Below are 13,012 nucleotides of genomic sequence, written 5' to 3' on the forward strand. Positions count from 1 at the left end.
TGTTTCTCACATGATGTGGGGCTCAGTCCCCTGTGTGATGTGGCCATCCCTGGGGTCAGGCCCTTCATGTGGGATGGGGTTGTTCCCCATGTCTGGTTTGGGGCTGGGGGTCAGCCCGTGTCTCACATGATGTGGGGCTCAGTCCCCTGTGTGATGTGGCCATCCCTGGGGGTCAGGCCCTTCATGTGGGGTGGGCAGGGGCTGTTCCCCATGTCTGGTTTGGGGCTGTGGATCAGGCCCTCCATGTGGGGTGGGGTGGGGCTGTTCCCCCTGTCTGGTTTGAGTCGGAGGGTCAGGCCCTGCCGTGTCATCTGGTGTGAGGCTGCAGCTTCTGTTTCCCATGGAATGGAGTCCCTTTGGGAGCCAGGGCTGGGGGAGAATCACGCAGACACTGTGACATTTGTGAGGGAACCGCAGCTCCGTCTGTGGAGCAGGGGTGGAGGTGAAAACAAAGTAGGAGAATGAGTCATGGAGGTCTAGAAGTGACAGGAGCTGCAAGAGTAATTTCCGTCCTGTCTCCTGCTGTAGGGCAGGCGCCAGCTTAGACCTGGTATCAAACCTGTTCTTTAAAGGTCTTGCAATAAAGAGGAGTAAAAGGGAAAGTAGAAATTAAAGAAATGTAGGAAGAGCCTGTGGGATTTCCTTGCTGGGCTGCTATTCCCTTCCTTGAGCCTTGTTTGACAGAGCAGCTCTCAAGGACAGTCTGAATTTGTGTTTTTATTCCATGCAGCAGAACCAGTAAAATGGCCAAGCCTGCAGGCATCAGCCACAAGTTCCCAAACCAAGGATATATCCCTGACTCAGTATTCCCCCTCCCCTTTAATGGAGACACTCCATTTGTTCCCAACAACCTACAACTTCCAACTGAGCTGTTATTTCTTTCTGTGCTGAGAAATCTTATCCCAGGTGGGGCTGGACCCTTCACTGTTGCTGTCTTCAGACCAACCATGGTTGTTTTTTTCCTTAAAACTAAATCCTGTTATTATCAAATATTATAATCTGATACTTTTCCATCTAATTCAGTTTCCTGTGTGGACGTGGTGGCCCCATGTCCCTCAGTCTGTGGGGATCCCTCCCCAGCCCCACACGTGAACTTTGGGGTCTGTATTTGGAGCTGTGGTTGTGGAGGTGACATCATGGCTTTTTTTCCATGGCAACAGGAGGATGCTGAACACTGGAGCTGAACACAAGGAGATTCTCAATGGCAACAGAGCAGGCAGCCAAAGGCAAGTCTGAGATGTTAATTAGTTAATTAGGGTAAAAATAAAGATGAATGTGGGAAATCCCAGAGGCTGATAGGCTCGTGCTTCCAGTTTAATGTTTTCTTGCTGACACACCTCCCATAAATACATTTAATTGGGACTAGTCCCATTTTAGAGAGGGGGAAACAGAGGTACTGAGAAGAAAACTGTGATCAGACAACATTGGCTGGGGGCAGATCCTTCCAACGCCTCCTTTCTGCTCCTTGACCTTGGCTGCAATCATTCCTTGGGATTTTCAGGGCTGTGCAGCCTGTCAGTGTGACTGTGGTGGGTGTTTCTCTGTTCTGCCCATGAGGAAGGACTTTTCTCCTCAGTCTCTGGAGCAGGATGGGATCCTGGAGGTGTGGGTTTCCTGTGGGTTCCATGCAGGGTCCTTGATTTTGCTGGAGACTCTGCTGTCATACAATTACATATTTATTCATTTAAGCATGAGGTAAATATTCAGATTTGTTTAAATAAACACTTACTTATTTAAACCAGCAGACTTTGGCTGTGCTGGAATGAGAGAGCTCACAATGGTGGAGGTTGGATGGTGGAATTTCATTGAAATTATCTCTGGTCCTTATACCCCAAACAGGTCAGTGTTCCTTGCCCACACACAGACCTGCTGCAGGGAGGAGGAAGAGGAAGAAGAAGAAGAGTAGGAAAAGGAGGAGGAGAAAGATGATGAGGAGGAGGCAATCCCTGCCCAACCCTATGTCATCACTTTTTAATCATCACAGTCTCCCAACAGAGTGATTATTTGTTTCTTCAGAGCATTCCAGGCTGAGGAAAATGGCATTTACATACAGAACACACATGGAGATCATGAGAAGTGCTTGTTGCTGTCCATCCAGCAGGAGGTTTAGTTTAGTATTAGCTTTTTTCTGCTTTTTTTTTGTAAGTTTTGAGCCCATGTGAATCTCCCAGCACAAGAGCACCACACGAGCACACTTGAGTGAGCTGGGTAATGAGCCTGGAAAACCTGTCCTGAGCTTGGCCAGTCCCAGAGTCCACCCAGGCATGAACCAGGACTGGGAATATTCCTCTGTGGTGGTTGGAGGTGCTGCTGTTGCCTGGCCCCAGGTGGGTAAAGCCACAAGCATTGAGATAGCACTTAGATGACCTCAAATGTTACTTTTAGCTTGTCCCCTCCCTGGTTTTGCCTCACTTATACCCATCCCATTCCCCACTGCTGCTCCCTGGGAGGGGTTGGCCCTCATCCATGGTGGGGTGTCCTGGGCAGAGCCAGCCTGGAGAGGATGAGGAGGAACAAACACCTGTGAGCTGTTCTGGGCAGCACTTTTGGTCACTGTGGTGATGCAGCTTCAGCATCAGCACTAAATATTAATTCCCCCCAAACAACTCCATGTGTGTCTTCCTGAGGTCTCACACTTGCCTCATCCACCATATCAGATGTTGCTTTATCTTCTAAACAAATACCCTGCTGCTACCACATTTGCTGGTTTGAATCCCAGGATTTCTCCTGGCATATGTTATTTTCTTCCCAGAAGCCACAAGCTGTGGTAAACAAACATTTACAGGCACTGGGAACACGGGACCTATGTTTTGCCATGGCTGACTTATTTGTCTGGCAAGAACCATAAATTCTGGAGGGTCAAGGCTGAAGTCAGCCCTGGGAGCTGGGCTTAGGAAAAAATTCTTGATCAGGCATTTGTTTGTGGAGTTTCTTGCCATTTCCTCTAAAACACATTGTTCTTGGGGGAGAGGATGGGTCATTAGGGGTGCCACAGGTCATCCCAATCCTGCAGTGTGGATGTGTCCTTGGAGGCCAGGGGGAGAAAGAGGAGCTTTACCCTCGGTGTGCTGTGACCCAGGCTCGGTGTCCAGCTCTGCTTTGGGACAAAGTCCAGGTCTGTGTCCCTCCAGCTGCCTCAGTTTCCCCTTTCTGTAAGTTTTTCCTGGGTTTAAGTGTAAGTTGCTCAGGGCAGGGACTGTATCCCACCAGGCTCATCCCTCAGCACAGCACTGCTCCTGTGGGGAGGGTCCTTCTGTACCCCCATGGGTGGGGGCTGTGCTTGAGGGGCTTTGGGGGTTCCTGGGGGGGAGAGGGTGCAGGAGCTGAGATGGGAATGGGGGCAACAGCAAGGCTGGGAGAGATACCCAGCCTAGGGCTGCACAGGAGGCCAGTGAGCAGTGATGCAAGCTGATTTTGGGGGGCTTCAGGGTGCTTTCCTTCCTTTGAAAGAGAAAGGGGATGACAAAGGTGAATGCGGTGGGTTCTTCCCCTCCCGGCAGCTGCTGCGGAAAATCCCGGGGAGATAAATGGTGGGCATGGGTGAGGGGAGTTTCAGCCTCTTTTCTCCACCAGCCTGCCCAGCTCAGGGGCATCTCCTCCGCCCGGATGGGCTTCGCCCCTCGCCCGTTGTCTCCCCCGCAGCCCCCCGGCTCAGGAGGGGAGCGAGGGGAGGGCGAAGCGCCAGGGTGTTCGAGGGGATTGTCATGGTTACCTCCCTGACAAAACAAATGGCTCCACTGGGTGATGATGATGGTGATGGTCACCCAGACAGCTCCGGACACTTTGAGTCAGCGGCGGGGGGCAGAGCCCCACCCTGGGGGTGCAGAAGCCCCCCATCCCAGGGGAGCCAGACCCCCTCCCGGCTCCGGGCACAGCCTCCCCGCCGGGGCACATGTTGCTGCAGCCGGCTCGGTAAGACCCTTCCTCGCCCCCCCGGGACCCCCGGGCTCCCCGGCTTCCCCCAGCCCCGCTGCCCGCTGGGGAGGGTCCGGGGGTGCAGCCACCGGTTGCTGAGGTGGCTGGTGGTGCAGCGCTCCCCCACCCCAAGCCCCGGCGCTTGCTCCTCTCCCTCTCTCCCTCCCTTTCCCTCTCTCCTCATCTCCCTCTCTCCCTGTCTTCCAGACACAGCGCTCCGCAGCCGTGCCTGCCGCCTTCGGGATTCCTCCTGCCCCTCCTGCCCTCCCCAGCCCAGCCGCAGAGGGGCTGGAAGAGTGGGTGAAGTTGCTCCAACCCCCCCATCCCTTTCTTCCTTCTCCTCCTCCTCTCTCCCAGGAAAGGTAAGAAAAGCAGCGGCTACTCTCCAGTTGCTCCTGCACCTTTTTAGCTCCGCAGGGGTGGGTGTGAGGGGTGTGTGTGTGTGTCACTTCCCAAGGCTGTGCACGATCCCAGCACAAAGCTGCTCACTGTAGAGATCCCTGTCATAATATTTGTGCAGGCACAAGCCCACACTTTGCAAGCTGCTGCTTCCCAGCCTTGCTTTTTTCCCAGCTGGATGCTGAGTCCTGGAACATCCCATCCCCTCCCCAAAAATTGTACAGACTTTAGTAGTGACTGTGTCCATATCTCTGTGCAGGCAGAGGACAGGGATGGATGGGGGGATGATGCTGGGGGTGATGGGCTGTTGCTGTCCTGGGCAGCCAAGTGGGATAACCCATCTGTGGACACACTGGGGAAGGAGGAGTGACCTTGGCAGGGTGAGGGGGGCTGATCCCCTCAGTAAGGATCAAAACACTGACACCTGGCTGGAATCCACCACACAGGCTGGGGCAGGGCAGGGCAGGGGTGGATGGAGAAGGGCTGTGCTGCTCCTGGGGGCCCTGTGTGTCTCCTTGCATCTGGACGCACCCCAGGCAGGAAGCAGCCTGCCTGGTAGGTTTAGGTGGTGTCTGGGCCAACACCTCCCTCTGGCTCAGCCCAGGGATCTTCCCCCCAGCTGTGAGCCTGGCAAGGTGGGGGTTAACTAACCCCTGTGTCAGAAATATGTGATTAACGGCTCTAGGAAGGGGCTTGGGACAGGAATCCAGGTCTGTGACACCCAACTCTGGGGCCAGACTGGTGGTCCAAGACACTTGCCAGGGTTATGGCTGACAGTCCCCAAAGTCTGTCTCTGCCAGGGCTGTCAGTCATGGCCCAACCTGGCACTGTGTCACCTCAGGAAGGGGCACCTGGCTGCTTCCACTGGGTCCTGGCAGGAGAAGTTGCTTCCCAGCCTTTCCTCAGTTTCCATATCTGAGGCCTCAGGGTGCCCTTGGGGCCAGCAATCCTTGTCACTGCTGTGGCAGTGGGGGTCCTTGCTGTCACCCTCTGGGGGCCTGCAGTGGCTGTTTTCCTGGTTTTCCATTAAGTGGGATATTCTGCTTGCAGTTTGAGGCAAGGGAGGCTGGAGATGGGAGAAGAGTTCCTGTAGCCTTTGTTGAGAGTGTCTCACAGGTCTGCCATGGTGGATCCAGGCTCTTCCAGATAGGACAGTGCTATGGGTGCTCTTTCAAACCCCATTTTCTCCTCTTCCTAGAGATATTTTGGGAGCTGATCCCAGTTTCCTGGCCAGGTTTGAGCCTTGTGCTTTGGGGGAAAGCATCTGGAGAACTCCTGCATGTCTTAGTCATGACCTGCAGTGATGTGGATTGTGTAGGTGAAGTCAGGGGTCCCTCAGCAGCTCCCTGAGCCTTGAGGCCCTGAAAACCAGGGAGAAATCCCACAGGTGATTCTACTTGAGAGCCCTGACAGTTTGGGAAGTGCAAGGCTTCTCCTGTCTTGGATTTGCAAACAGTGGGGGTGTTTTTTCCCGGTGGAGATTGTCCAGGAATGCTGATGGGAGGCTGTGGTGCAACAGGCATCCCTGGCCAGCTCTGTCCACCTGTACATCTCCACAGGGCGCTCTGGCTGTCGTCATCCCGGCGAGCCACTGGATGTCAGTGTTGATTGAGACACACGACGTGGAAGGAATATTTTACCCAGCTGCAGAAAGCCAGGCGTCCTCTGAGCAGTGGGGATGTGCCCCACGTCTAGCTGGGACCTGGAGGTGACATCTCCAAGGGAACGAGCTTGTGGCCGGCCAGGGGTTACAGCAGGGCGGGGCAGTGATTCAGCTGCTCAAAAATGCGTTTGATGCAAGGTGTGACACCAGGGCTGGGCCTGACACGGCAGCCTGCCTGGCCTGGGGGGCAGAAGCAGCCGGGCTGCCACTGATTTCTGCCCTTGAGGCAGCAGGGCTGGGTGGAGCTGTGTCGGGTTTTATCCCAGCTCCTGCTTTGCCTCTCCCTATCCTGTTGTTGGCTGTGGATGCCACAGATCCCGTGGTGACCCCAGCCCACTCCTGGGAGTCATGTCCTGCCAGAAGCCAGGCTGGACAGAGCAACAGTTTTGCTCTGTTTTCCTTCTCAATGCATGAAAATTCACCTCAGATGAGCATTACTCTGCCCCTATCTTTACTCCACGTGCTCAAACAGATTTTTTGAGGGCACATCAGTTCTCAGAGACACAGACGGACACCCAGGAAGCTCCAAGCAGTGCTTCAAGCCCCACCCCCATTTTCCAGGCACATTAACACCTTTTCCTATCCCATAAAATCCAGCCCCAGCCCCTCCGGGGTGCTGGGACAGACACTGCAGCCCTGTGAGGGGCTGGAGCCTGTGCTCTGGCTCACAGCCCTGTGTTCCCTGCGTGTCACGGGGATGTCACAGCAGCAGCAGCTGCTGTGGGGCACAGGGTTTGGCTGAGGGCATTGCCTGCAGTGGATGATCACACACACTCTCTCCTCTCCGTGGCCAGGAAGAGCAGTGGATTGTCATGGAAAGGAAGGGGGAACAAAAAGATCCATCCAGTAGCAGCCTGGTCCAGAACACAGCTGGCCAAGGGACAATGTCTGTGCCAGCCCTGAGGTGCTCCCCAGCTGATGGGATTACAGGTGTATTTTCAGGGCTGAAGGTAGTAACCCTCAGTGGTTTCCCTTTTTCCTGGGATGCCAGATGCAGTGTGAGGTCAGGAGGCACCTGGCCAGGTCTGTGGGATGGCCCTGGGCCTGCTGTGTGTGACACGTTTGGTGGCAGTGAGGGGACACACTGAGGACTGAGTGTGTCTAGGGGTACTCTGTGCAGCATTAACTGTTGGTAGTTTTTTTGGGTTGCAGGGTCCTGCTGTTGGTAATTGTTTTGGGATGCAGGGTCCTGCTAGGTTCCATTCTGAGAGCCCAGGCCCCATGGCCTGAACGGAGACTGGGTGCACATCCCATAGCAGCAAAGGCAGGATGGGGAGCAGGCAAGGGGCCAGTGCTGAGTTCCTGGGTGGCACAGGGGAGAGATTCCAGCCTTCCCACTGCTCTCCCTCGCTCCAGCCTTTCTGCTGCTCTCCCTTTCCTTACTGCAGTCACTTGATGGCGTTGGTGACACAAGCTGTGTGGAGCAGCTCCACGGCTCTGCTGGCAGTGTCCCCTGTCAAAGGGTTTTTGCTGGGAAGAGCCCTCTGAGCCCTCCCTGTCCTTGTGGGGCCAATTTTTCGGCTGGCACACCAGTGAGAGCTGGTGCCAGGCTCCTCTGAGCCACCTCAGAGGTGCAGGAGAGGTGCAACTTTCCTGACTGGATTTAACAGGGGATGACACAGGGCTCTGCATCTCACCAAGGGTCCCTTAGTGTTTGTTCTGGCCCAGGTGATGCAGAAATCCCTGCTGGCAAGTGGCTCCCATGGGGGCTATGTCCCCAGTGTTCCATGGGTGCAGGAGATGTGGGGAGTGTCATGGTTTGAGCCTGGCACAGAGCCAGTGCCCCCATGAAAATGCCTCACCCTGGTGTCTGCTGTGAGATGTGACCAGGAATAAGCAAAACAGGCTCCAACTTAAACATAAATAACACTTTATTACCTAAAACTACAGGAAAAAATAGGAAAGACTATAAGGAAAAGAAAAAAAAATTGAAAACCTTACAAAAAACCACTTTTCCTCCTCCCCACTCCCTGACTTTCCCAATCCAATACATTCTCTCAAAAATACCAACTGCCCAGTCCGGCACGACACTTTAGTATACTCAAACATCAGTTCATGAAGAGGGAAAGGAGTCCTTCTTGTTCCATAGGCTTCTCGTGGAGACACACGGAGACCCTCGTGTGCTTCCCTGTCACTCCGGCACCGCCCGGAAAGTCCATTTGCCGTTTGTGACACGTTCCTTCCATGCTCAGTGCTCTCACCACCGAGACATGGCCAGAGCTGCTTTTAGGGTGGTCTTTCAAGGATGCCTTGTCTCACTCCAAAAAGGCACAGTCTCTGCTTTTGGGACAACTGTCCCCCCCCATATATTTCCAACCCCCTGGGGCCGGGGGGTCCTCACAAATGAACCCTCCTGGTTTTGAGGCACTGCCTCCCCCTAAATGCAGTCTGTGTCACAGGAACAACTGAGTCCATGGCTACAAGAAAAGTCCAGCTAAAAGGCCACTCCAAATCATCTCTCCCCATCCAATCATCTCCACAATCTCCGGGCCAAAGTCTTTATCTCATATCATCTCTCATCTCCCTTCTTATTCAGCTTCGAGGAGGATTAGCATTTTTGTAAGGCCCCAATCATGCAAGAAAGGGTTAAAAGTTTTCAGTCTCTGTCTGTCGGACGGCTCCCACGCACGCTGCCCACACGCTGCCGCTGCGGCCGGGCAGTCCTCCCCCCCTTCTCGCTGGCTGCTCTCCTGCTCTCCTGGGGGGGGGAAGGGGGGGGGGGGTGGCTGGCTGCCCGATGTCTCTTGGGGCTCCCCCACCCTTCCATCCTCGAAGCCCCCTCTGTCCAGGCCCTGGCCCCAGGCCTCACCGCATGGCTGTCCCCTCCCCCGCCCAGCAGCAGCGGGCCGGGCGGGGGAGAGAGATCTGACCTCCTCGCCCGACGAGTCCCAAAGAGGAAATGCCAGGGCAGTGCCCTGCTTTTAACCCCTGTGTATTCTCGGAGGTGTGTCCAAACCCCACTGGCTACACCAGGTGTCAGTATGAAACTCAAAACCTTCATTGGTTTGACCACAGCTTCCCAGAATTCCCACTCCTTCCGGGTCAAACCATGACAATCCACCCTTCACCTCCGAGAATACACTTTCTAAAATTATCAACAGGACTACAAAACACTTCTACACAACAATACCTTAGATTCACTATGACTATTCATCTACCTTAACTTAGTACATGCTTTCCTTATTCTTCTCGGTCTCATCTCACAGCTTTACCTCATCATTCTCCCGTGATTCGATTCCCGGTCAGGGAACCAAAAAATGTCATGGTTTGAGCCTGGCACAGAGCCAGTGCCCCATGAAAATGCCTCACCCTGGTGTCTGCTGTGAGATGTGACCAGGAATAAGCAAAACAGGCTCCAACTTAAACATAAATAACACTTTATTACCTAAAACTACAGGAAAAAATAGGAAAGACTATAAGGAAAAGAAAAAAAAATTGAAAACTTTACAAAAAACTACTTTTCCTCCTCTCCACTCCCTGACTTTCCCAATCCAATACATTCTCTCAAAAATACCAACTGCCCAGTCCGGCACGACACTTTAGTATACTCAAACATCAGTTCATGAAGAGGGAAAGGAGTCCTTCTTGTTCCATAGGCTTCTTGTGGAGACACACGGAGACCTTCGTGTGCTTCCCTGTCACTCCGGCACCGCCCGGAAAGTCCATTTGCCGTTTGTGACACGTTCCTTCCATGCTCAGTGCTCTCACCACCGAGACATGGCCAGAGCTGCTTTTAGGGTGGTCTTTCAAGGATGCCTTGTCTCACTCCAAAAAGGCACAGTCTCTGCTTTTGGGACAACTGTCCCCCCCCATATATTTCCAACCCCCTGGGGCCGGGGGGTCCTCACAAATGAACCCTCCTGGTTTTGAGGCACTGCCTCCCCCTAAATGCAGTCTGTGTCACAGGAACAACTGAGTCCATGGCTACAAGAAAAGTCCAGCTAAAAGGCCACTCCAAATCATCTCTCCCCATCCAATCATCTCCACAATCTCCGGGCCAAAGTCTTTATCTCATATCATCTCTCATCTCCCTTCTTATTCAGCTTCGAGGAGGATTAGCATTTTTGTAAGGCCCCAATCATGCAAGAAAGGGTTAAAAGTTTTCAGTCTCTGTCTGTCGGACGGCTCCCACGCACGCTGCCCACACGCTGCCGCTGCGGCCGGGCAGTCCTCCCCCCTTCTCGCTGGCTGCTCTCCTGCTCTCCTGGGGGGGGAAGGGGGGGGGGGGGGTGGCTGGCTGCCCGATGTCTCTTGGGGCTCCCCCCCCCTTCCATCCTCGAAGCCCCTCTGTCCAGGCCCTGGCCCCAGGCCTCACCGCATGGCTGTCCCCTCCCCCGCCCAGCAGCAGCGGGCCGGGCGGGGGAGAGAGATCTGACCTCCTCGCCCGACGAGTCCCAAAGAGGAAATGCCAGGGCAGTGCCCTGCTTTTAACCCCTGTGTATTCTCGGAGGTGTGTCCAAACCCCACTGGCTACACCAGGTGTCAGTATGAAACCCAAAACCTTCATTGGTTTGACCACAGCTTCCCAGAATTCCCACTCCTTCCGGGTCAAACCATGACAGGAGGTTGGATCTCACCCGTGGCTCTGTACTAAGTCCCCAGTTCCAAACTGAAGTCACGCTCCAGGAGCCCAAATTCACCCCTCTGGCAGTCCCATAATGAATTCCTGTTGTGCCAAGCTGTTATAGAGAGCTTCTTCCTGTTATTATTTCTTCCCTAAGGTAAAATAATTCTCCCTCCTTCCTCCCCCACCTGGCATTTAATCACTTCCCCATACCTTGGTGGCCTCTGCCACATACTGAAGTGGGGGGACCTTCACTGTCTCTCCCTGTAGCAGATGAACCCTAGCCAGCTCCTGCCTTCCCAGGCCCTGTTGGCACAGCTTGGAGCATCCTGTTGGGATGGCCTCCCCTGGCTCAGCTGGGACTCCATCCATCTCCTGACTGTGGGGGCTGCATCCCCATGGATGCATCCCCAATCTCTCTGGGCAGCTCCTGGCGTGAGCGGCGTTTGTGCTGGAAGGAGGGGTGGATTAAATCGGGAATTTAAGGTTTTTGGCCAGGATCCAGGGGCGTGCCTTGGGATTACTGCCCTCCATCATCATCATCTTTGCTGCTGTTTCCTGTGCTCAGTTTCCCTGACTGCTCTCCCCTATCCTGGACAGCCCTTCTTGCTCTCCCTGGCTCTCCCTTTGTCCTTTCTCAGCGCCGTTTTCCTGCCCGAGCACTCACTGAGCTCGTGGCCTTGATGTCTTCTGTGGCATTTGCATATAAAGGTGGGTTTTAATAACGCAGGAATGAGAAACTGATGTATTTCAGTGCTGCTGGCTTCTCCTGGGCCTCGTAAATCACTGCATAAAGCGTTGCAGAGCCAGCCAGGGAGAACTGCTGCCTAGCAACTTCTCCTCGTTCCCTGGGGGAGCAGGATGGGGCCCTAAAATCCACCTGAAAAGTCTCCTTTAAAACCCTGAGGCCTGGGGGAGAGGAGCTGTAATGGAGGAAAACCTGCTTAGGGAAAAGAGTTGGAATGTAATTGGCATAAGGAGTCACTTTGCATCTGAATGTGTCGGCTGAGCACAGGGAGGGATGAGTCAGCCTGTGCAGGAAGGATCTGGAGATGCAGGACAGCAGAGCAATGGCACTTCCCTGTAATCAGCAAGGATGAGGATGGGCAAGGGCATGGGAGGGCAGCAGCGTGTATGGCTCTGCCTGCCTACTCTTCCTTCCCCAGGGGAAAGGAAAACTCTCATGATCACAGTCTTATCCTGGAGAAAGTTGTTGGTTTGGAGGATAATGAGGAGAAAGAGGGACAGAAAAAGATGTTAACTGTTCTGCTCAGACTCCAGCAGTGTGGGAGGTGGGGACTATGCACCTCCAAGGCTGTGTCCCCAGCCAGGGAGGTTTCATCTGCACCTCCTCCCTTGTGCCAATGGGGATTTGGGGCAAGGGTTTGCCTTGTCTTCCCATTGGGGTCTTGCTTCATCCCCATCCCCATCACTGCAGTCATCAAACCCAGGTCTCATCCTGCCCCAGGTCACTCAGGGTTTCAGAATGAGGTGGCAGAGCCATGCAAACATTTTGGGCACTCGGGGCTCCACAGCCATTCTCACCTTTCTCTCTCCAGCTCCCCACGTCACCCAGAGACCCCCAGGAAGATGCCAGGGCTGGTTGACCGTGTGACCCTCTCCCGGCTGCCCCTCATCGCGTCCGAGGTGACATCCTGCGTCAGTGGCTATGCCTTTGGGATGACAGCCCTGCTCACCTACCACAACCCAGACCCCCAGGCTGTGGAAGGCAAGTTTGAAGGAGTGAAGCTTGGAATGGGAACTTTAAAGCCAGGATATGGCAGTGCTGGGTTTCTGGGCATGCCTTCAACCTTTAGATGCTGGTGGGAAGCACAACCAAATGTATTGTGTCCAAGTCTACAACTTTTTAGGTGTGAAAAATCCCACAAGTGGGATTTTTTTCCCACTTGGGAAGTGCCAAGAGGGACCTGGCTGGTGGGTCCAGGAAAGAGGTGGGTGTTGCTGACACCCTTCCTGGCTGGCAGGTCTCTTTGTGTACCCCTTGGACGAGGGCACAACTGTGGTGGGCTTCGAGGCGGCCGTGTCCCGGCGCACCGTGACAGTGCAGATCAAAGACAAAGCCAAGATGGATGACACCTACTTCAACAGCTGCAGCCTCCCCCCTGGAAGAGCTGGTGATGGAAGTGGTGAGGGGGCTGAGGGTGTTTTAGGGAGAAAAGGAGGGGAAGGGGAGTGGGGAGGTGATGGGGGTGGCTGGCTGGTGTATGCTGCTGCACCAAGGGGGCTCCTTTTGGGAAGATGAGGGGTTGTGGTGCTGGTGCCAAAAGTGTCAGTCTTATCCATCTTGGAAAGCACTGCTGCTTCTGGGCAGCCAAAGGAGTGATGCAGAAGCTGGGGCTCTTTAGAGAAAGCTGATATGTGTGCATTGGTGGCGGCTTTGGGTGTTTGATCCAGGGCTGGGAGTTGTGGAGGCCTGGAAAGGAGTATTTTCCATGGTTGCAATACCTGGC

The 13,012-nt window shown here is 54.3% G+C and overlaps 1 protein-coding gene across 5 annotated transcripts in view; it reads left to right on the forward strand.

Annotated features, from left to right (window-relative positions):
* The first annotated feature begins 1,882 nt into the window (after nt 1–1,882).
* The window catches only part of VWA5B1 (von Willebrand factor A domain containing 5B1), a 33,431-nt gene continuing 22,301 nt past the window's right edge, over nt 1,883–13,012 (forward strand). The window contains exons 1-4 of one of the 5 annotated variants that reach the window (XM_064730622.1): nt 1,883–2,327; nt 4,123–4,277; nt 12,101–12,270; nt 12,527–12,688. In XM_064730622.1, the coding sequence (XP_064586692.1) occupies nt 2,265–2,327; nt 4,123–4,277; nt 12,101–12,270; nt 12,527–12,688 (550 nt within the window). In that variant the 5' untranslated portion in view covers nt 1,883–2,264. The other 4 variants (XM_064730624.1, XM_064730623.1, XM_064730620.1 and 1 more) reach the window with 4 other exon arrangements.

Source organism: Zonotrichia leucophrys, chromosome 21, assembly GCF_028769735.1.
Source record: "Zonotrichia leucophrys gambelii isolate GWCS_2022_RI chromosome 21, RI_Zleu_2.0, whole genome shotgun sequence".
Classification (NCBI taxonomy): Eukaryota; Metazoa; Chordata; class Aves; order Passeriformes; family Passerellidae; genus Zonotrichia; species Zonotrichia leucophrys.